This window comes from Bos taurus, chromosome 11 (assembly GCF_002263795.3).
Source record: "Bos taurus isolate L1 Dominette 01449 registration number 42190680 breed Hereford chromosome 11, ARS-UCD2.0, whole genome shotgun sequence".
NCBI classification, from domain to species: Eukaryota; Metazoa; Chordata; class Mammalia; order Artiodactyla; family Bovidae; genus Bos; species Bos taurus.
In genome coordinates, this window is record NC_037338.1 from 48,278,920 (window position 1) to 48,303,582 (window position 24,663).

At 38.2% G+C, this 24,663-nt stretch overlaps 1 protein-coding gene across 1 annotated transcript; it reads left to right on the top strand.

The window, feature by feature from the left end:
* The first annotated feature begins 33 nt into the window (after nt 1-33).
* RNF103 (ring finger protein 103) lies at nt 34-23,269 on the top strand. Its single transcript, NM_001191408.1, has 4 exons — nt 34-415; nt 2,700-2,839; nt 14,554-14,669; nt 21,252-23,269. The coding sequence occupies exons 1-4, from the start codon at nt 190-192 to the stop codon at nt 22,825-22,827; spliced, it is 2,058 nt and encodes a 685-aa protein (NP_001178337.1). The 5' UTR covers nt 34-189; the 3' UTR covers nt 22,828-23,269.
* Nucleotides 23,270-24,663: the final 1,394 nt, after the last annotated feature.

The window sequence follows — 24,663 nt, forward strand, 5'->3', positions numbered from 1 at the left end:
TGTTCCTCACCCCCACACATACCACCCCCCACCCACCCCGGTCCACCTGCCTCCCGCCGGGGATGGCCTCGCGGTGACGGAAGCCAGGACCCCACGGCGAGCTGGTGCCCTCGCCCACGCACCCCCCGAGTCTACCCTCCTCCTCTCCGTATTCTGAGCTCTCTGAAAAGAGAGGAGACGCAGGGGAAGATGTGGCTGAAGCTTTTTTTCTTGCTCCTCTATTTTCTGGTCCTTTTCGTCCTGGCCAGGTTTTTTGAGGCCATTGTGTGGTATGAAACTGGCATCTTTGCCACCCAGCTGGTGGATCCGGTGGCGCTGAGCTTCAAGAAGCTGAAGACCATCCTGGAATGTCGGGGGCTGGGGTATTCGGGGTTGCCCGAGAAGAAGGATGTCCGGGAACTGGTGGAAAAGTCAGGCAAGTATCTGCTCCCCGAGGGTCTCCTCTACTCGTGGGCGAGCGGGGTGGTCTCCCAGGATGAGTCGATACTTCGAAAGGTTAAGTAGATTACTTCCAGAGCCGCCTAGATTTTCTTTGTCCAGTTTTTCTACCAAAAAAAAAAAAGGGAGTAAACCCCAGTTTTCAGAAGGGGCCTGGAATTATTTGTAGGGGTGTTGGCATGTCTTCCTAAGATTATTTTTTAAATAACAGTTTCACGTGCAGCTTTTAGCGTTGTTTACGGAGTGGTTTTCTCAAAATTTGGAAATGTCAACCAGTCACAAACTGGAAAGCATGATTTGTCAGTTGAAATTCATAAGGCTATAAGAAAAGAAGAACCCCCATAACGTTGACTATGGATCGAAGCATTTGTCACCGTAGTAATAGCAAGATACCGGAGGGAAAAACATTCCTGAAATATTTAATATCAAAGAAGCATTTAGGCCTAGGATTTCAATTTTATTTTATTTTTTCTTCTAATTTTATTGAGATATAATTGACGTGCAGCACTGTACAAGTTTAAGGTGTGTAGCATGATGATTTGTATGTCATGAAATGGTAATCACAGTAAGTTTAGTGAACATCGGATGCCAAATTAAATGGAAAAACATTTTTTTTAAGATATACATTTGAAATAATGAGTTTAAATTTAGAGAAAGTGTACATGGCGCAGTATTAGCTTTTCATACTTTAAATTTGGTGAAAATAAGGTGATTTTTATGCGGAATGTCTACCTTGTTTGTTTTGAAAGAGTTTATTTCTATTTCTGTAATGATTTTTTTTTTTATTGTATCTTGGATGAAAACTATTTTTTCCCTTCTGTACCACAAGCACTGCTGTATCAACTTAAATGGGTTGAGAAATAGAACTGAGCCAAGAGACATTTAACATGTTAACGCGTGCAGTTGCAATAACTTAGTTTTGGGGTAGAATTTGAGTGAGAAATACACATAATTTTTTTTTCACCCCTGACAAACTATATCTTTGTTTAGACACATTTCCTGGAAGGGAGAGGGTACTGTAATTTGAGAAAGGCATTTTGGGTTGCTGTAGGAAGCAGTTGAAAGTGATAGTTAACTTTTTTGTTGTTTCAGGTATATCTGTCAGCTGTGTGTTTTTTATTTATAAGAGTTTTTTTCCTATTTAGTATATTACAGCCATGCAAATATGATAGACAAGAATACTAACTTCAGAGGACTTTAGCACCCACATGTTTGTTGGTTACAGTTAGGATCATTACTGGGACAGAAGAGTAAACATTCTCTGTAAAAGTGACCATTTTTTCTTTAAATTTGCATAAAATTGTGCCTCTTGTTTATTGACTGGTTTTTGATTACTTTTATTTCTCCCATGGCTGAGGTGTAGTGTAGAGGGAATAGAGTAAGGTAAAAGATCTCTAATAAATAAACTCTCTAGGTTTAGAAATAAAAAGTGCCTTAACTGCCCAGGCCAAATCATTTTTCATGATAAAGTGATTTGATAACACATTTTTTTTCTTTTGATTTTGATTTTATTTAGCATTGCCTTCCTTTGAGCCTAAAAATGCTTGTAACTTTGAGCATACAAAAAATGCACTTAATATTTAAAGAATACACACAGCCCACAAAAATATGGCTCAGATCCCATGTTTTATAGCACATCCCACAATTTATAAAGCAGTTTAACTTTATAGTTTAAGGATTTGCTGTGAATGGTTTTGCTGCTATCATCATGATACGGTGCTTGTTTTGCCTTGTGAACAGTTGACAAAAGTTAATTTGATGGCAGTGTTTTTCTTTACTTATTATTTCATGATACAAACTATAAATTTGCACTGTAAGTGTGTATGAATATGAAATTTGTTCTTATAGATAATCTTTTGTATCTGACCTTCAAGTCACATAAGCCTTGTTGCTATTTCATGCAGGTGATGACAGTCAGTTTCAGAAGTATATAAATCATGCTATTTTAAAATTTAAATAGTGTATTTACATAAAATACCTGGACACAAACTAAATAATACTGTGATGGCTTTGGGGACTGATATAAATTCAGTAATTTCCTAATGAATTATGTGATAACTCCAAGTCTGTTTTGTTCATTTTTGCCTGACACATAAAAGGTTCTTACATAATTAATGTGAATGTGTGAATATTAAACAGACATATTCATGTTCTACTCTTCTGTAGAATGCAACGCAAGTACAATGACATCATATAAAATAGAATTAATTATTGAAACATGAGATTTTTGAAATCTTATTAATGTTTTTTCTTTTCTTCAGGTGACCTGATGGAAGGTGAGCTTTATTCTGCACTCAAAGAAGAAGAAGCATCTGAATCTGTTTCTAGTACCAATTTCAGTGGTGAAATGCACTTCTATGAGCTTGTAGAAGACACAAAAGATGGCATCTGGCTGGTTCAGGTATTAGAAACAGTGATAGAAGTGAAATAATTGTTACCAAAATAGTAGTCACCAGCTGGTGACCCTTCTGTGTACTTGTGTCATCTTTCTTAGACATAATCAGTTCTCATGGGAAGGCTTCAGTGTCCGCTTAAAGAGGTTTTGCAGACCAAGGAAAGCGAACATTAATTAAAGAGTGGGGAAAGGGAAGTGGTGGGGAAAGAAAGTTGGACTGTTTAGAATCAGGAGAGGCAAATCCATTTTTGTTGTCAGAGCTTCATTAAGAAACACATGTATTCCTTTTATTTAGTGATTTGTGCTTTTTCTCCCAGTTTTTATTCAGTGATCCAAATCATTTTTGTTTTTAAAGAAAAAACCCTAAAGTAAAAGTAAAGGAGTCCTTTTGTTAGGGAAGTAACCAGCTGTGTGCCTAATAGAAGAAGCAGTGTTGTGGGAAATGGTAGGGGGCTTACTACTTTGCTCATGAAATTGATGAGATTATAATTTTAGACCTTGGCTCTTATGCTGTCAGAACTGTGAGATTTAGTTAGCAATTAGAGTTTTAGAGCTATGAAGGGCCTCAAAAAAAATCATCTTTAATGCTTCTGAAAGTGTGGTTTATGGTAAGTGAGTGGACACGCATTATCATTTGGGTATTTTTATGTAAGGTAGAAAAATCAGTATTATATTGAACATGTAATTTCATAACATTGCTGAGAGAAAGTCTGCTGCTGCTGCTGCTGCTGCTGAGTCGCTTCAGTCATGTCCGAGTCTGTGCAACCCCATAGACGGCAGCCCACCAGGCTCCCCCATCCCTGGGATTCTCCAGGCAAGAACACTGGAGTGGGTTGCCATTTCCTTCTCCAATGCATGAAAGTGAAAGTGAAGTCGCTCAGTCGTGTCCGACTCTTCCCGACTCCGTGGACTGCAGCCTACCAGGCTCCCCCGTCCATGGGATTTTCCAGGCAAGAGTACTGGAGTGGTGTGCCATTGCCTTCTCCGAAAGAAAGTCTAAAGTTGTTAAATTAACTTCACTTAAAGTAACATCTTAAATAAATTAGCAACATTAATTCAGCTAAAATTATAATTATTGAACCAGGATCAAATCCCAGGTCCCCTGATTTCTTGTCCAGTGTTATTGCCATTTCACATTGGGGTTGGCAAAGTTTGGTTCAGGGCATAGGAAACAAAATAGCTGTTGCTTCATATTTCTTTCTTGAGAACAATGACTGCAAAATAAGGTAGAAAAAGCTGGGAGTTGAGGGACCTTAGCAGCGAATCTGATCCTGTCACTGATTTGCAATATGATTGTGAACAGATTTTCTGTTGCACGTGGCCTCAAATAAATACATTTACACCTGAAGAAGATAGAACAGTAGTTCCTTAGCCTAACTGTTGACGTTTGGAAATTCTTTAGCTGATTGCATTGGATATCACATGACCTTTCCTTTACTTGCAATCTTCCTATAGTATTTGACCATTTATCCTCCTGTTAATCTATTAATAATTTGACATTTTTAAAATTCAGGATTCCTTAAGTGGGCGCTCTGCCGGGTGCGCGCTCAAGCACGCGTGCAGCCTCGCGTGCACGCGCGCACGGGGCCTCTAGCCGCACGCGCCCCAGTTGAAAAAATAAAATAAAATAAAATTCAGCAAGCAGAAAAACTGGGAGGAGCATATGGGTACTATCTATACATTATCCATCAAATTCTAGTCTATTTCTGTGTTATTAGTATTGAAAAAATAAACTGTAGCGTCTTTAAAGCCTTAATTTATAAATAGTTATTCTGTTTCTTTCCCCAGATATTTAGTTCTGATAGTCTGATTGAGGAAGACTTGTGGGTTTGGTTTTGGTATTTTCAATTCATTACTGAGATTGAACTGAACAGCCAGTCCCACTGCCCTATGTGTTACGTTTGTCCATGTTTGTCATTGAACAGTCCCATGGAGATGAGTGATAAAGAGGCTGAACACCTTCCAAAATTAGAAAACCCATGGCAAAAGTCTGGAAATCCTTTTGGTGTATAGAGTGTTGCCTATAGACAACAAGCACATTCTGCTTCACTAATTCACAATATAGTCTTAGCTTCTAAATGATCTATTATTTTTTGATATCATATTAAAGATAAGCATGGATTAAACTCCCTTGATACATTACAAAATTCATCCAGTTTATTCATCAGTTAATTGTGCACAAGGCCAGAGATACATGAGAACATACACCAGCCTAACTCCTTGCTCTCTGAAGCAACTCACATTCTATTTGGGAGAGGGAGGCACTAACTAAATAAATATTTAATATAACATTAGTTAATGGTAAGTGCTAAGACAAATAAGCAGAGTAAGGAGACAAGGGAGTGGCTAAGAATTCTCTAATAAGGTGACATTTGAATGAAGTGAAGAACAAGTAATGAATGGTAGTGAATGTTAATGTTATACATTCTTATCACTAAGTTATTTTTCCCTGAGAATGTTTTTTTAAACTTCATAAGTGTTAATAGTTAATGGTGCAGTAGGACACAGTTTTTCTAGTGACCTTCAAGATTTGCACTGATCACCACTGTCTGGCTTGTGTTCCCCGCGTCCAGTGGCTTGCATCTGTCAAATGGCTGCTTGGGTTGAAAGAACAGTCTCTGGCAGGACAACTGAGAAGACTGAGATAGAAACCTCGGTTACAGTGTCCTCAGCACTGAACTTAACAGCTAAGCTCATCGGCACAGACACTTTGGCTCTTAAAAGAAAGCTGTGTTGTTGTTTTTAATTGAAAATACCTTCTCAAAACAGAAGAGAAATATTCTCTCAATTGCTTGTCAGTCTTTCAGTTCAGGTTATATTTCTTTGATCTTTTGTGAAGGACAGCATTCAGGGTTTCAGTTGTTAACTATTTGAATTATCAATCTTTTCTGTTTGTTTTGAAAGAAATCAACTCATTTCAGTTTGCTCTGTCATCGCTGCTGTTGCTGTTTTAATCTGTGAGGGTGTATAGAACTCAACCAATTCAGTGTTCTTCATATTGCATTTGTTTTAGGTAGCTTGTGTAAGAAATATTTAAGGATATCAAAATTCTTTTTATTTTTCCTCCCAGGTTTCTAATATCATTTTCTTAATCAGATGAATTATACTCTCCTTCTGTGTTTATTGAAGAAAAATGTAATTAGGTAGCATATAATTGATAATTAGCACTTTATATTTCATATATTATGTTATTGAAGGGATGTTTCGGTATACTGATTTAAGGGGGAAAGTCACTTTAATAAATGGATATTGTTGTTGTTTAGTTGCCACATTATGTCTAACTCTGCAAACCCATGGACTGTATGTAGTCCTCCAGGCTCTTTTGTCTGTGGGATTTCCCAGGCAAGAATACGGGTTGTTGTTGTTCAGACAACAGAATACTGTTGCTAAGTCATGTCCAGCTCTTTGTGATTCCATGAATCCCTGTCCTTCACTATCTCCACTGTGGTATAATAGTGGATAGAATACTGGAGTGGGTTGCCATTTTCCTCTCCAGGGGATCTTCCTGACCTAGGCATCAAACCCGCATCTCCTGCATTACAGGCAGATTCTTTACTGCTGAGCCACTGGGGAAGCCCTGTGTAAATGGGTGTATGACTTAGCTATTCCATTACTTAGTTCATTCTTTTTCTGGAATGAATTGGTAATCTAGATTGACTGATTACCTTTTTCGGTGACACTGCATGTAGATGACACTACAAAAGAAAAAGTTAGTTTCTGTAATTTAATTAACTCATTCTATATCCATTATGAGGAAGGAAATAGCAGCCCACTCCAGTATTCTTGCCTGGAAAATCCCATGGACAGAGGAGCCTGGTGGGCTATAGTCCATGGAGTCGCAAAGAGTGGAATACAGTTGAGTGACTAAGTACACACTACAATTTCTGTCTTCTCAGTAACTCATGAGTTTATTTTCTGAATCATATATGTTGACGATCTTCATATCTTTCTGTTAATTGTTTTAAGATGTATTAGCACTCATGACGGAGAAGGCAATGGCACCCCACTCCAGTACTTTTGGCTGGAAAATCCCATGGACAGAGGAGCCTGGTGGGCTGCAGTCCGTGGGGTCGCTGAGGGTCGGACATGACTGAGTGACTTCACTTTCACTTCTCACTTTCATGCATTGGAGAAGGAAATGGCAACCCACTTCAGTATTCTTGCCTGGAGAATCCCTGGTGGGCTGCCGTCTATGGGGTCGCACAGAGTCGGACACAACTAAAGCGACTTAGCAGCAACAGCAGCGCTCATGAATTAGCCTTACATTAGAATATTAGCATGCTTCTTTTTTTTTTTTAATATTTATTTATTTTACAGCATGCAGGATCTTTAGTTGTGGCATGCAAACTCTTAGTTGCTGCATGTGGGATCAAACCTTGGCCCCCTGCATTGGGAGCACAGAGTCTTAGCCACTGGACCATCAGAGAAGTCCCTATATTTCTTTTCATGTGAAACTTTTCCATAGTTCTATCTTCTCTGTAATAAGAGGTAGGAAGAACTAATTGTAGTTTCTAAGGCAGCAGTACATATGGGACATATTTACCAATAATAGACTATGTAATCTATGAAAGAACCAAGTCATCTTTTTTCAGTCAGCTCTTAGTTTTCTTGCTCTGTTCCTAACCTAACCTTGTATCTTTCATTAGTTATTTATTTCCAGTTGTGTAGATTCTTTGATGCTACTGCCAACCAATCTTTTTAGCATCACAAATAGAAGTTTCTTTTCTTTCAAAAGATTCTTGCTCAGAGAGGCAGATGGAATAGTACATCTGAAATTAAGAAGTTAGCATACATTATAGGTTTTATGGATTTATCCTGTTCTTAACATTACTATTTCTGTATTTTGACTTTTGTTCAAAGAAGTTCAAAGACGGACTGTGCTATCTATTCTCTACTGGCTCTGTCACATCATAAGGAATTTAACATCACCGTAGTTGAGGTAGCAATGAAAAGCATATGCTTTAAAGTAAAGCTTTAGGTCAATATTTATTGAAGTTATTATATTAATATAGTTCCTGATTGGCTGAAAAGAGTTACCAGCTGTTTTAAAATTTTATTTTTTTACTCCTAGATAGTAGTTTTGTTCAAGGAAATTCTAACTTATTTATTGCTCTCGTTACACAATGTAAAGGTGAAATACTTGGTAAGTCTTCCTTTATTTTGTATTAGTGAAAAGCTTTTATTTGTGTTTACTCATGATGAAAGCTAGTGAGGCTACCAAAGAATTAAATGCTATTGAGTTTTGGTTTTATCAGTTAATCATCTTCACTTAATGATCTTATACAATTTGCATATATATATTTAGATTGTCTATGATTTTTTTAAAGTAGAAAACTCCTTGTTATAATGCAATATTGAGAGAGGCAGAAAATACCATAGTTCTACACTCCTTTTATATAGAGTTATTTAATTTAGCCTCCATGTTGTATAAGAATTGACAGTATTAAAAGGTATATAACAAATGTTCTGATTAGTAATAAAACCCACCTCTGAAAAATAGGCAAAAATGTGTAGGTTTTTTCTTATACAAATGTAATACATGTGGAAGGGACCCAGCAATAACCCGAGACCCGGTTTCTCTTGGGAAGCTTAACTGAACTGTAGAAGTTTGACATCATAAAATATGGGAATTTAGTGTTTCACATTGTCCAACTGAGTTCCTTCCAGTGTGTGCTGAACCCAGTGTCATGAAAGGCAATTGTTAACATCTCTTCCCAACTCCACATTTAGAAATATCACTTTAGTAACTTGAAATCAGCTGTGTGGGAGGAAGTCTGTAAATGATAGAAATCAGGACTTCCATTTTCTTCTAGAGAGCTCATAGTTAAACATTTACCAGCCAACCACTGGTTTCATCCATTCATCCAACCATCGTACAAATATTTATTGAAATATAATGTGTGCCAGCTGAACCTTGTGAGGAGGGCAAAGAAGATGAGTAACCTACAGTCTATGCCATAAAACAGCTTACTGTTTGATTTACTAAAATGTGTGGGCCAATAAAAAAATGTTAGCATAGATCATCTTTACCAGCTAGTAAGTTAGGTGGTCTGTAATGGTGCTTCCATCTTGAGAGATCCTAAAAAACTATTAGACAATGAAGTGGAATCCAGGAAAATTAGTACTAGGAAAAATTTAGTAGTTTTTCTCCTGGAAAAAAGTGTATTTTTAAATACACTAAATTGGAAGTCTTCATGTGTAACTGGACTGAAGAACATTGATGTGCAATAGCATAACCAGGTACTAGTTATACTAATGTTTGTCAGAAAACATCCCAGGTGACATGTTGCTGGGGAAGGGATTTTCATTCTAACAGAAGTCAGCTTGGAGCCTTTAGATAACCTATATAATCTGAAGTAAAATAATGAGTTCAGTTGCTCAGTCATGTCTGACTCTTTGCGACCCCATGAACTGCAAAATGCCAGGCCACCCTGTACATCACCAACTCCCGGAGTCCACCCAAACTCATGTCCATTGAGTCGGTGATGCCATCCAACTATCTCATCATCTGTTGCCCTCTTCTCTTCCTGCCCTCAGTCTTTTCCAGATCAGGGTCTTTTCTAATGAGTTGGCTCTTCGCATCAGGTGGCCAGAGTATTGGAGCTTCAGCTTCAGCATCAGTCCCTCCATTGAATATTTAGGACTGATTCCCTTTAGGATGGACTGGTTGGGTCTCCTTGCAGTCCAAGGGACTCTCAAGAGTCTTCTCTGGCACCACAGTTTGAAAGTATCAATTCTGTGGTGCTCAGTTTTCTTTATGGTCCAACTGTCACATCCATACATGACTACTGGAAAAACCATAACTATGACTATACCTATAGAGTCAAATAAAATGTTTTTTTTTTTTTCAAAGCCTAAGGGATTTTTCATTTTTATGTGGTTCTGTTAGGAATTATTAAACTCTTAAAAGCAGATATTAGAATCAGTTCAGTTCAGTTCAGTTCAGTCGCTCAGTCGTGTCCAACTGTCTTTGCGACACCATGAATCACAGCATGCCAGGCCTCCCTGTCCATCACCAACTCCCAGAGTTCACTCAGACTCACGTCCATCGAGTCAGTGATGCCATCCATCCATCTCATCCTCTGTCGTCCCCTTCTCCTCCTGCCCCCAATCCCTCCCAGCATCAGGGTCTTTTCCAATGAGTCAACTCTTCACATGAGGTGGCCAAAGTACTGGAGTTTCAGCTTTAGCATCATTCCTTCCAAAGAAATCCCAGGGCTGATCTCCTTCAGAATGGACTGGTTGGATCTCCTTGCAGTCCAAGGGACTCTCAAGAGTCTTCTCCAACACCACAGTTCAAAAGCATCAATTCTTCGGTGCTCAGATTTCTTCACAGTCCAACTCTCACATCCATACATGACCACAAGAAAAACCATAGCCTTGACTAGACAGACCTTTGTTGGCAAAGTAATGTCTCTGCTTTTGAATATGCTATCTAGGTTGGACATAACTTTCCTTCCAAGGAGTAAGTGTCTTTTAATTTCATGGCTGCAGTCACCATCTGCAGTGATTTTGGAGCCCAAAAAAATAAAGTCTGACACTGTTTCCACTGTTTCCCCATCTATTTGCTATGAAGTGGTGGGACCGGATGCCATGATCTTAGTTTTCTGAATATTGAGCTTTGAGCCAACTTTTTCACTCTCCACTTTCACTTTCATCAAGAGGCTTTTTAGTTCCTTTTCAGTTTCTGTCATAAGGGTGGTGTCATCTGCATATCTGAGGTTATTGATATTTCTCTTGGCAGTCTTGATTCCAGCTTGTGTTTCTTCCAGTCCAGCGTTTGTCATGATGTACTCTGCATATAAGTTAAATAAGCAGGGTGACAATATACAGCCTTGACGTACTCCTTTTCCTATTTGGAACCAGTCTGTTGTTCCATGTCCAGTTCTAACTGTTGCTTCCTGACCTGCATACAGATTTCTCAAGAGGCAGGTCAGGTGGTCTGGTATTCCCATCTCTTTCAGAATTTTCCACAGTCTATTGTGATCCACACAGTCAAAGGCTTTGGCATAGTCAATAAAGCAGAAATAGATGTTTTTCTGGAACTCTCTTGCTTTTTCCATGATCCAGCGGATGTTGGCAATTTGATCTCTGATTCCTCTGCCTTTTTTAAAACCAGCTTGAACATCAGGAAGTTCACGGTTCATGTATTGCTGAAGCCTGGCTTGGGGAATTTTGAGCATTACTTTACTAGCATGTGAGATGAGTGCAATTGTGCGGTAGTTTGAGCATTCTTTGGCATTGCCTTTCTTTGAGATTGGAATGAAAACTGATCTTTTCCAGTCCTGTGGCCACTGCTGAGTTTTCCAAATTTGCTGGCATATTGAGTGCAGCACTTTCACAGCATCATCTTTCAGGATTTGAAATAGCTCAACTGGAATTCCATCACCTCCACTAGCTTTGTTCATAGTGATGCTTTCTAAGGCCCACTTGACTTCACATTCCAGGATGTCTGGCTCTAGGTGAGTGATCACACCATCGTGATTATCTGGGTCGTGAAGCTCTTTTTTGTACAGTTCTTCTGTGTATTCTTGCCACCTCCTCTTAATATCTTCTGCTTCTGTTAGGTCCATACCATTTCTGTCCTTTATCGAGCCCATCTTTGCATGAAATGTTCCCTTGGTATCTCTAATTTTCTTGAAGAGAATAGCTTGCATAAATACGGCCCTGGGGTTAAACACTGCCACGTACCTGCTTCAGGGATGTTCCCATTTCTCTTCACACTCTTTTGTTGCCTGTGCTATAACCAGGGATGCTTATCAGTTATAGTGACCTAAATTGATTAACCTCTTGATACATTGTCATTGTAAATACAGACCTGAAGTGTTTGGGTTATTTGCAGCCTTGCTCAGGAAATAAGAGTGAAAGGGGAGTTACTAAAAACAGCAACAGGGACTATGGCAATATGATTTTACAGTTTTTTTTTTAAACCTGAGTAATCTGTAAAAGAAGTCAAGATTTCTTTGATTACTTAATGGATAAAAGAGCTACCATTTTGACTCTTCAGTGGTAGGAAAAGAAGAGAAGAGAAGAACCTGTCTTGGATCTCCCTTATTCTTCAGATAAAATTTATAAAGTACTTTTATTTATTTATTTATTTATTTATTTTATTTTTTATTTTTTTTTTATAAAGTACTTTTAGACAATAGAAAACTTTGGAGGCTAGGAACTTATTGGGTAATGTGCCTGTGTGAACCTCCTCAGAAAGCACTTTTACCTACTAAGACCATGTCCTCTCATTGCCCTCCTGGCTGCCTCAACCGTCTGAGCATTTTGATAATACATGTCTCCCTCCATGAGGCCTTTTATTTTCACTTAAGAGTACTATCAGAGCCATTAGTTCCGTGCCTTAAGTTGTGTATTTGTGTAGGTATTTATTAAGCATCAAAGTTACATTACATATGTTACATACCTATGTGTGTCTCTGTGGGTATGAGAATGATAGTATCAGTGATATACAGCAAGGGTTATTGGACAGTAATCTGTTGGCACATAACGTGAACTTTTTTATTATTTATTTATTTTTGGCTGCACTGGGTCTTGGTTTCTGTGAGTGGGCTTTGTCTAGTTGCAGGGACGGGGGCTGGGCCGGTTTTCTGGTGTGCAGGCTTCTCTTGTTGTGAAGCATGGGCTCTAGGGCTTCAGTTGCAGTGCACTGGGTTTAGTTGTTCCTCAGCATGTGGAATCTTCCCAGACCAGGGATCAAACCCCTGTCCTTTGCGTTGGCAGGCAGATTCTTAACCACTTAGCCACCAGAGAAGTTCTAAAGTGAACTTTAAGTCACTCTTCACCATCATGCAGGTTCTCTCCTCCTGGTGCCCTTGAAATTTCTCCCATGTCTGGGAGAGCCCAGACATGAGGTATTTGTACCGTCTCTTGCCTCACCCAGCACTCATTGCATATACTCACTCCCCTGGGATTTCACTTGCTGGAGGCTTTGTGAACATGGAAATGGCCCGCCCTTCTAGATAGCTTAGTGGCCCCCAGAGTATTGTCCTATAATGTTGAATTAAATAGTATCGGTACTGTAACATTCATGAAAAGTAACTTGGCCTATATACCCGGGGCTTAAAATACATCAAACATATGGATTCATGGAGACATAGGACATTTTTGGCTTTCCTTTATAAGTTCTCATTTAGTCATTTCTGGTTTTAATTTTTGTTTTTAATATATAATTTTTGTTTGTTTTTCTGATATCTCTATTGAAATTCCCTTAAAGTAGGAAGACAGAGAATAAAGGGAAAAGGTATTAACAATTAGAAAGGCTGAGAAAGAAGTCATTACATATTTTGAAGGTTAACCTATAGTTTTCTCTTTTAAAAATCTTTTTCTTCTTCCAATCCTAATTGTGTTTGAAAGCTATTTGCAAATTTGAAGTTAGAAGTTCAAGAATGTAGAATTTATTAATGGTAATTTTTTTTAATATGTTAGTATCTTTGTGATTGTTAAGAAAAATCCCATAGAAGTAGTAGTATTGATTCAGTCAGTTCAGTTCAGTCACTCAGTCGTGTCCAACTCTTTGCGACCTCATGAACCACAGCATTCCAGGCCTCCCTGTCCATCAACAACTCCTGGAGTCCACCCAAACCCATGTCCACAGAGTTGGTGATGCCATCCAACCATCTCATCCTCGGTTGTCCGCTTCTCCTCCTGCCCTCAATCCTTCCCAGCATCAGGGACTTTTCAAATGAGTCAGCTCTTTGCATCAGGTAGCCAAAGTATTGGAGTTTGTGCTTCAACATCAGTCCTTCCAGTGAACACCCAGGACTGATCTCCTTTAGGATGGACTGGTTGGATCTCCTTGCAGTCCAAGGGACTCTCAAGAGTCTTCTCCAACACCACAGTTCAAAAGCATCAATTCTTCGGTGCTCAGCCTTCTTTATAGTCCAACTCTCATATCCATACATGACCACTGGGAAGACCATAGCCTTGACTAGACGGACCTTTGTGGGCAAAGTAATATCTCTGCTTTTTAATATGCTGTCTAGGTTGATCATAGCTTTCCTTCCAAGGAGTGTCTTTTAATTTCATGGCTGCAATCACCATCTGCAGTGATTTTGGAGCCCAGAAAAATAAAGTCAGCCACTGTTTCCCCATCTGTTTGCCATGAAATAATGGGACCGGATGCCATGATCTTCATTTTCTGAATGTTGAGCTTTAAGCCAACTTTTTCACTCTCCTCTTTCACTTTCATCAAGAGGGTCCTTAGTTCTTCTTCACTTTCTGCCATAAGGGTAGCGTTATCTGCATTCAGTCAAGCATAGTTTAATAGAAAACATGTGTTTGACTCTTGGTTCCATAATTATACTTTAGAAAAAAAGTGAAATTTGAACTTGTTGAACCCACACATGGTCATTTTTAGTAAGCTCATTTGGGTTATTTAAATTTTTCAGAGCAGAGAAATGACTCCAAGGTCCATTTTCTTCACAAGTTAATTCTAGAGAATAGGCTACATGGAGGAGAATATGGCTTACTTTTTAATTTGGTTTTGACCCCCTATGTATAACTGCCACAGAGTATGAGAATTCCCACAATGTTTTAGATCTTTTCCAGTAGAACAGTTGCTTTTTCTTACAAGAAGTACAGTGATAATATGATCATCCACTTAACAAGACCCAGGGATAGAATATGTTTTTCAGAAAAAGTAAATAGATGTATATGGTTGGTTTGATGCCATTTTAGGTGATTAAAGTTTCTGTTTTCCTTCTTGGGAATAGGTCATCGCAAATGACAGAAGTCCTTTGGTGGGTAAAATCCACTGGGAGAAAATGGTGAAAAAGGTGTCGAGATTTGGAATACGTACAGGCACATTTAACTGCTCCAGTGACCCCAGGTAAGTTGATGGCAATTCTTAGAATTTGAGTTCTGACCAGAAGTTTTCAATGTAATAAAGACAGTGGTATTAGAAGCCTGTTTAAACTGAAAATTAATTAGCATGCTTAGCACAGTGTTAGTTACACGGGTGCTTGATTAGTAGTTTTTGGTAACTGGCAGTTTCTTTCTTTCAGATCTCTTTTTATCTGGTTCTTCAGTGCTGTTTCTAACAGGGTGACTCTTTAGAGTATGTCTTTGGTCTTTTTTGTTTCAATTTTATTTCCCAAAGAGACTTCAGTACATTTATGGTTTTAGGTGACACCTTTGTGCCGATCTAAATCTTCCTTAATTCGAACTCCTAGTTTGCATTTTGACAGTCGTTTGCATCTGCCTACAAGTAACCCAGATGGAATATATTCCCTAAATCTAGTGTTCAAATTCATATTGATCTTTTTCTTTAGTAAATCGTGTCCTTTCTGCCTTTTTCTGTCCTTTAATATTTCTTTTTTTCATTTTCTCAGACAAGAATCTTTGCAAGCACTTTTGTTTCTTTTTGTCATCATCTCCAGTATTTAGTCATCACATTATTTTACTATCCCATTGTTCTTCAGAATGCGTTTTATTTGAATTTCTAGTGCCTCCAAGTTACAACTTGAATTTGTTTATTTAATTATCCTTTCAATAAATATTTAATGAAGGATTAGCATGTACAGCATGTTCTGTTTAGTGCTGAGGACAGGGCGTAGCATATGTACATAGAAACCCCCATGTTAGGTAGTTTCTAATGTAGGTAGACATGCCTGACATATATTGTCCCTTTTATGTGGTCATAGTGGGAGACCCATTGGCTGAAGAAGACCTGCCTCCACTACTGCTTCACCTCAGATTCTCCCACCCTTCTCCTTCAGGCGCATGTTTGCTTTGATTTTCCTCACTGTCCTTGTTCTGCTCACTTGTAACATAGGCTGAGACCTGTGGGAGGAGGACCCCTTAAAAGTTGAGGATAAGAAGGGACGTTGTTGTGTCTCCTCACTCACATGTAATCTCATTTACCCACAAAGCTCCCCTTTTCACCTTTACCATAGAATCTTGATTGTGTTGTGATGCCTTTGGTGTAAATGTCCACGATAGCCTGAGTGTTCATGTTCTTATGAAAAGGAAATCATTCTTATTTCTATCTTTTGTTTACCAAAGACAATTGCACTTGGTCTTATTCCATCATTCCCAAATAGAGTATAGGTGAAAGATCTCCCCGCAACCCCACTGGTGATTGCAATACCAGAATGAATGATAGTTCTAATATATTGATTTTTTTTGAGATAATGCCAAAAATCAGTACTTAACATAGCTAACTTATTGAAAAGTATTCAGAATTTGTTTTTTTAAAAATCAATAAACTAAATAATACATTTAAATACTATAACTTTTAAGTACATTAGAAAATATCAAGTAAAAATAAATATACAAAAATATAAAGTTTAAACACATTTCAGTCTAATATAAATTCTTAGATAACATTAATAGAAAACTCAAAATGAAACTAAGCAGAGTATAAAGTGAAAATAATCTATTAAGCATGAAAACCTGAAGGAAATAGTATATTGACTTTTAATATAATCTTGTAAAGGAAAATGCGTCAGAAGTGTCATGCTGCTGCTGCTGCTGCTAAGTCGCTTCAGTTGTGTCTGACTCCATGCAACCCCATAGACGGCAGGCCACCAGGCTCCTCCGTCCCTGGGATTCTCCAGGCAGTAACTGGAGTGGGTTTCCATTTCCTTCTCCAGTGCCTGAAAGTGAAGTCGCTCAGTCATGTCTGACTCTTAGCGACCGCATGGACCGTAGCCTACCAGGTTCCTCCGTCCCTGGGATTCTCCAGGCAAGAATACCGAAGTGGGTTGCCATATCCTTCTCCACAGAAGTGTCATAATTGAGTCCAAATTTAGTACAAATTTTTCTAGCTTTTCTTTTGAAAAGCCCTATTTGATTTTATACCAGCTAAGGAATGGTAAAGAGAAACATATAAGCTACCTTTAAGTTTCCTCTGAATCCCTCATCTTGATCTTCAGATAATCCCCCCTCTTACTTATGATGGAGGGCTACAGTCCATAGGGTTGCAAAGAGTCAGACATGACTGACTATCTGTCCATGGGATTCTCCAGGCCAGAGCGCTGGAGTGGGTAGCCGTGCCCTCCTCCTGGGGATCTTCCTGACCGAACCCTCAGTCTTGTGGCTCCTGTATTGCAGGCAGATTCTTTACCGCTGTGCCACCGAGGAAGCCCATTTATGATGGAAAAGACCCTTTTTGAGCAACTCTTTCTTTTTTGCTGACTGCAGCTATCATTTTTTGTTATTAAAGAGACATTTTTACATCATTTTCTCTAGTCTTGTCACAAAGATAAAGATCTTGATGCAGAGTTATTTATATCTATTTCAATATTGTCATGTTCATTTCCATTTATTTGGAAACTCTGTTCTTGCCATAGATGGTATGCTTAGTCAGGGTCATTTTTTTCTTTCTTTTTTTTTTTGAGGATTATAGAGATACAGAAGAGCAAAATAGGGAGATAATAGAAAAGTGTTCAGAATGTCAGTGCAAGGTGTAACTGGGCAGGGAATAGTGTTATTCAGCAAGCATTTTAATATGTTGAATAGTTTCATCATCCTGATCTTAGATTTTTAAAATCAGCAAAACTGGTGAGTATCCCCTACTGCCTGTGTTGCTTTCTTTGACTATAGTTCTTTCTCTCGGGCGGCCTCAGGCACAGCCTCCTCTGACATGCTGGGCCCACTGTAGAGTGGTACTTTCCTGACCTGATTGGCTCCCCTTAAGAACATTCAGAACCACCACTCTGTGCAGCATCTGACTCTGTCCATGCCAGCAGTTTTCATTTCTTTCCCACACAGCCATCTTACCTGGCCTCAATTCCTCTCATTCCCCAACCTAGTGGTCTGTCTCAGGGAGCTTTTCCCTGCCAGGTCTATTCTTTACTCTTTTATTCCCCCATCTTTGGAGAAAGTAGAAAGTGAGGTGGGACATTTATCTTTAAGAGGTTGGAGAGGCAGGGCAGGGATAGTAGAGAGTGGATGGAGGGCCCTGGAATTACAGGAGTTGAGTGATAAATGGGCCAGGAGGGCTTATGATGAAACAGTCATGGGTGGGGACCCATGGAATAAGCAGGGAAGGGAAAGGAAGGAGGAGACTGGTGAGTGGGACAGGAAGGCCAGGGAAGACAGTGACCTTGTCTGAAGAAACAACAGCTTATAAACAATACCAAAGGTTCTTTTAATTTTTTTTCAGTGTTCCTTTTTTAAATATAATGTGCCATACCAGAATGGCACACTAAATACTAAAACTTAGTAGCTATTTTTTTTTTATCCTTTTTAGTCTTCAAATTGTCTAAGAGATCTCAAAAAGTTTAAGAATGGGAGGATATTTTTATGATGTTGTCACCTTAAAAAGTTGTTTTGAATTAGCAGTAAGAAGTTTTTATATGGATATATGGCAATATAACATTATTAAAAAATAATATGAATATTAGTCTTATTTTCTGTTTAACAGTTGGGTTTTAAGATTGATATGATATACTTTGTGTGTTGGATTTCAAGTCTAGAAAACATGATTTAATCTGAAAGATACATGATGACAAACAAAATCTTATTGTCCTAGGTACTCTTAAATTCTTCTGCAGTGATAAACCTTAAAACTATCAATGTCACTTATCTCTGAGCTGAAAAGAAAGTACATAGTGCATTTGTTTTCTTCCATGAAGAAGTAAATGAACTAAGACTTTGCCTGTTTTATAGGGTAAAATTTTCTGTCAGAAAGACTGTAATTTAACTTACGACACAAATCAGAAAAGCCAAATATTCTCTAAGGTGGTTATAGAAAGATGAAAAGAATGACCAAGAGTAGAAATGTGTCATCTCAAGTATCCCATACAATTAAAAACGTAAAACAAGTTAGATAATTAAGATGTAAATAAGACAACTATCTATATGGAGTTCACTTGTGGTTTTGGTGGGGGTGGAGGAAAAACTAGCATTCATGTCAGTGAATTATTATTTTTCATTGAACAAAGACACAGAGTAGAAGGTATTTTATTCTGTAGGAGTATATAATTTTCAAGCCATTTCAATTAAAGCTGTATTGATATTAATGGTATCTGTGTTATTAAGGAAGTAAATCTAAACAACAAGGCGAGTTATGGTCTCTAATCCTGAGTCACCCAGATAGTTTCCCAGAGTCATTACTAATCTTGTCTTTGTGACATAACATGTTGTCTTCACTTACCTTAAATTGTATCATGAAATCCTGAGGTAAAATTGATATTGTCATTATAAAACCATGTGCCATGTATATCAAGACTTCTTTCTCTCTTAATCTGATCATATAAATGTGTAATATGCTTATGTAATTTAGTTAAATGTAGGCAGTGGCAACCCACTCCAGTACTCTTGCCTGGAAAATCCCATGGCCGGAGGAGCCTGGTAGGCTGCAGTCCATGGGGTCGCTAAGAGTCAGACACAACTGAGCGACTTCACTTTCACTTTTCACTTTGATGCATTGGAGAAGGAAATGGCATCCCACTCCAGTGTTCTGCCTGGAGAATCCCAGGGACAGGGGGAGCCTGGTGGGCTGCCGTCTATGGGGTTGCACAGAGTCGGACATGACTGAAGCAACTTAGCAGTAGCAGCAGCAGCAATCTATGCTTATTACTAAGTAAAGCATAATATTTATGATTTTCACCTTAGTATTCTGAATAGCACAATAAAAAAGTAAATACTTTTTACCATTCATTTACAAATCTGTAGTGAACAAAATGTATCCACCTAGTAGATTTTGTTTTTTCCAACTTTACTGAGGTAAATTCATATGTCATAAAACTCCACATGGTAAGTTTTTAGGAAAGACTGTTTTGAAAAAAGAAGGAAACTGTTGCCTTATTATTAAATTATTAAAACTGATTATCTCTCCACTGTAATACAGCAGCTGTTTTCATTTTCTGGTATCTCCTTTCATTCATCTTTTAGTTTTTTTTTTTTTTTTTTTTTTTAGAAAGAGAGGTTTGTCACAAATATTATAGCAAGACCATGTCCATTTCCAAGATGATTAGAGTCCTGACCCCATTGGATAAAGCTAAACAAATGATTTAATTTTAAATTCTTCTATATTTACTGTCACAAAATGGGAGTCATCCTTGGACTGAATCTCTTTTTTTTCCAGCAATTTTATATTTATAGAAGAGTGATAAAGATAGTATAGAGTTGCCATATATAATCTTTCACCAAGTTTAGTTAGTATTTACATAACCATGGTATAATGGTCTAAAGAAATTAACACTGGTACAATACCATTAACTACATTACAGATTTTATTCCAGTTTCACCAGTTTTCCAATAATATCCTTTTTTCCTGAATCTCTTCTTAATCTGAAAACTTACTATCTTTGTTTCCTCTGTGTTAAATACTCCTCTTCATGGTCTCCATTAAAGAGATGAGGAGGTATAAAAAACATAGGACTTGCTCTTTACTTGTTGAGCTTTTGTGCAGATTTCTCTGTGATAGTGTTTGTGTGCATCAGGCATGTGGTGGGTGCTTGGGTTAATAAATGTGTGCAGCGTGGCTCCTACCCTCAGAAACTTGCATTCAAGTCAGGGACTCAGCATACAAGATAATCCATTTCCTTCTCTCTTCTTTGCCCACTTGAATCTAACCATTCTTCAAGACCTAGTTCAGTTCCCAAACCTTTTATGAAATCTTCACCAACTCAAACTCCCAATAAAAGTCCCTTTTTTTGAACTTCATTTACATTATTTAGTGGTAGGATATATACAGTTTTATTCTTTTGTCTCCTTAATAGGATTTAAAATTCTTTGTGAACAGGAATCATTTTCCTATTATATTTTGGATCCTACCAACACATAATGTATTGTTGTTGGTTAGTCTCTAAGTCATATCTGACTCTTTGCGGCTCCACGGACTGCCGCACTCCAGGCTTTGCTGTCCTTCACTCTCTCCTGCAGTTTGCTCAAACTCATATCCATTGATTCGGTGATGCCATCCAGCCATCCCATTCTCTGTTGCACCCTTCTCCTTCTCCCCTCAATCTTTCCCAACATTAGGGTCTTTTCCAATGAGTCAGCTCCTCACATCAGGTGGCCAAAGTATTGGGGCTTCAGCTTCAGCATCAGTCTTTCCAATGAAAATTCAGGGTTGATTTCCTTTAGGATTGACTGGTTTGATCTCCTTGTCCAAGTGACTCTCAAGAGTCTGCTCCAACAATGCATTAGGTGCTGGATGTATGTGTCAGTTCCCTTGACTCTAAGGCTTTTTAAGCTCTAAGGTTTTTGTTTGAAAAAAAAAAAAAAGAGAGAAAGGGAGAAACAGAGATAAAAACAAAAAGATGATAAAAAGCTTTGCTTTTCCTCTTATACAGCTGGTACTACCTTTGATTGTTTACGGGTTATTTGTTTTGGGGGAGAGGGTATCTTTCAAGGGCTATGGAAATTATCAGGGAAAGACAAACTGTACAACAGGGAAGATAAGCAAGCTAGCTCATCTAGCAGCCTTGCTGTGTACTTACAGTTCCCTCTCTTACAGATACTGCAGGAGAAGAGGCTGGGTTCGATCCACACTCATTATGTCTGTTCCACAAACGAGTACTTCCAAAGGGAAAGTCATGCTTAAAGAGTACAGTGGGCGCAAGATAGAAGTAGAGCACATTTTTAAGTGGATAACTGCTCATGCAGCTTCTCGGATCAAAACCATTTATAATGCTGAACGCTTGAAAGAAGAATGGAATAAAAGTGATCAATATTGGGTAAAAATATACCTATTTGCAAACCTGGACCAACCGCCAGCTTTCTTCTCTGCACTAAGCATAAAGTTTACTGGAAGAGTTGAGTTTATTTTTGTAAATGTGGAAAAGTGGGACAACAAGAGTTATATGACAGATATCGGTGTCTATAACATGCCGTCATACATACTTAGAACTCCTGAAGGAATTTACAGATACGGAAACCACACAGGCGAGTATATATCTCTTCAGGCCATGGATTCATTTTTGCGCTCCTTACAACCTGAAGTAAATGATTTGTTCGTTTTGAGCTTGGTTCTTGTTAACCTTATGGCTTGGATGGACTTATTTATCACACAAGGAGCTACCATCAAGCGATTTGTGGTTCTCATAAGCACTTTAGGGACGTATAATTCTCTTTTAATTATCTCCTGGCTACCTGTGTTGGGCTTTTTACAGCTCCCTTACTTAGATAGCTTTTATGAATATAGCTTAAAATTGTTGAGATATTCCAATACCACCACACTGGCTTCATGGGTAAGGGCAGACTGGATGTTTTATTCCTCACACCCAGCCTTGTTTCTTAGTACATACCTTGGACATGGTTTACTAATCGATTACTTTGAGAAGAAGAGACGGCGCAACATCAACAATGATGAAGTCAATGCCAATAACTTAGAATGGTTATCAAGTCTATGGGACTGGTACACCAGCTACCTCTTCCACCCGATTGCTTCTTTCCAGAACTTTCCTGTAGAATCTGATTGGGACGAAGACCCTGACTTGTTCTTGGAGCGATTAGCTTTCCCTGATCTTTGGCTTCACCCCCTGATACCGACTGATTATATAAAAAACTTACCAATGTGGCGATTTAAATGTCTTGGAGTCCAGTCTGAAGAGGAAATGTCGGAGGGTTCTCAAGATATTGAGAATGACTCAGACAGTGAGAGCACAGACACTTTGAGCAGTGAGAAGGAAGTATTTGAAGATAAACTGAGCATCATTCACAGTTCTCCAGGAAGAGCAAGTCACTGTGATGCTGAGGCTTGTTCCTGTGCCAATAAATATTGTCAGACCAGCCCTTATGAAAGGAAGGGGCGGTCCTATGGATCATATAGCGCTAATGAAGATATGGAACCTGATTGGTTAACTTGGCCTGCTGATATGCTGCACTGTACTGAATGTGTTGTATGCCTAGAGAATTTTGAAAATGGATGTTTGCTAATGGGGTTGCCTTGTGGTCATGTGTTCCATCAGAATTGCATTGTGATGTGGTTAGCTGGGGGCCGACACTGTTGCCCTGTCTGCCGGTGGCCTTCTTATAAAAAAAAGCAGCCATATGCACAACACCAGCCCTTGTCAAATGACTTCCCATCTTAACCATGTGCAATTTGTCCTTTATAAGCTTTGCGTATCTTACAGCCTGCCTTTTTAATGTTAGTCACAATGTTTTTGTGGTTTGACGTTTAGTTTAATGTTAGTGCAGTGACAGGAAATACACATTATGCTAATGTTGATGACAATTATTTGGTTGCCTTGTGTGTCAATTTGAATGCATACTTAATTGTAAAAATTTTTATTTACAACATTGGAAATTCAGAAGTTAATGTTCTTTTGTAAGCACAAAGAAAGTATGATAGAAATTTATCCTCGCAAGACTTTACAAGGTAGGATCAAATTCTAATGGAATTGAGGCAGTTTCTTATCCTAAATGTTTCCTTCCTTTTTACAATTTCTGTCCAGTACCTCTTGGTTAAATAATGTATGCTCTGAGACATGAAATTAAAACAGACCTATGAAATAAATTATTTTAAAACCAGAAGATTACAGCTTTTCTAATGTTAAATTGTTTTTGATAAGGTGGCTGAGTGCTCTAAGTGTTTTGCTTGTTTGCTAATTTCACAGTTGAGTCACATATGGTTCTTGGATTAATGTGGCGGAGGTGGGTGGTGGAGGAGACAGATTATGTTGCTGACACTGGCCAGAGGTGGTATTAGTCCTCCTTGGTTAGCTTTGATGGGAAGAAATTTCATGGTGGGTGTTTTTAAAAGTATTAAATCATTTATGAGTATATTCAAGTAAACAAAATCAGCTATAGCATACTAGCCACACATAGATTACTTGATATATTTTTCCTGACTTTTTATTTTGAAAAATTTTTTTAACTATAGAGAAATTGGAAATATAGTACAGTGAACATTCACTTGTCTCATTCACCCAGTGTTTACATCTTGTTACATTTTCTTTATCTCCTCTATGTCTATAATCTTTTTTTTCTTTTCTCTTTTTTTCCCCTGATTCCTTTGAGAATAAATTTCAGTCATGATGATGCTTCTATACTGTTAAATGTATCATCATGTGTCTCCTAAGGACATTTTTTTCACATCCACCACACCATCATCACACCCAGAAAATGTAATGTTGATTTAACAGTATCTAATACACAATTCATACTCCCCAGTTGCTCCCAAAATATTCTGTATCTTTATATGTTTCTGTTTGTTTTCATTGGGAACTCAGACAGGGTTTATGCATTGGGTTTAGTCTCTTTTCTTTTATTCGTTTCTCTAGAGCAGTCACCCTGCCCTACCCACTGCCCTCTCCCCACCCCCCACACACACTTTTTAAGTCTTTTCTGACATTTTTGCAGAGTACAGGCTAGTTGTCTTAAAGTGTTCCACATTTCTGGATTTGTCTTGAGTGTTTCTTCATAATTAGATGAAAGAACTTTGCCTGGGTGGTCTCTATTTCTCATTTGTATAACATCGGGAGCGCATGATGTCAGTTCATTCCATTGTTGGTGATGCTGAATTTGCTCAGGTAATATCTGCTTTATCTTTGCAATGTAAGGTATTTTCCACTTGATAATTAAGAAGGAATCTGTGAGGCCGTGTGAGTATCCTGTTCTTCAGCAACCTTTAACCTAATGGTTTTAACATCTGTTGATGATTGTTGGCCTGAATCTGTTACTAAATAAGAGTTGTGACGTGGAGATTTTTAAATTCTGTCCTTCATTCTGCATTTAGTAGTGGCATTTTTTGTGTGTATAGAGGAGCTTTCCATTTTTTCATCTCATACTTTGAAATGTCACTGTAGATCAAGATTCTTTTTATATTCAGTGTGTTAAAATTCATTATTCTTTTTGATGCACAAATCATTCCAAATTTGGTAAGCGGGAGCCCCTCTAAGCTCGTTCTTATGTCCTGTTGACATCCC

Coding starts and splice junctions, on each gene's coding strand:
- RNF103 (NM_001191408.1), top strand. CDS start 190: ATGTGGCTGAAGCTTTTTTTCTTGCTCCTCTATTTTCTGGTCCTTTTC. Junction 2,840..14,553: donor ATGGCATCTGGCTGGTTCAG/GTATTAGAAACA, acceptor TCTTGGGAATAG/GTCATCGCAAATGACAGAAG. Junction 14,670..21,251: donor AACTGCTCCAGTGACCCCAG/GTAAGTTGATGG, acceptor CCTCTCTTACAG/ATACTGCAGGAGAAGAGGCT.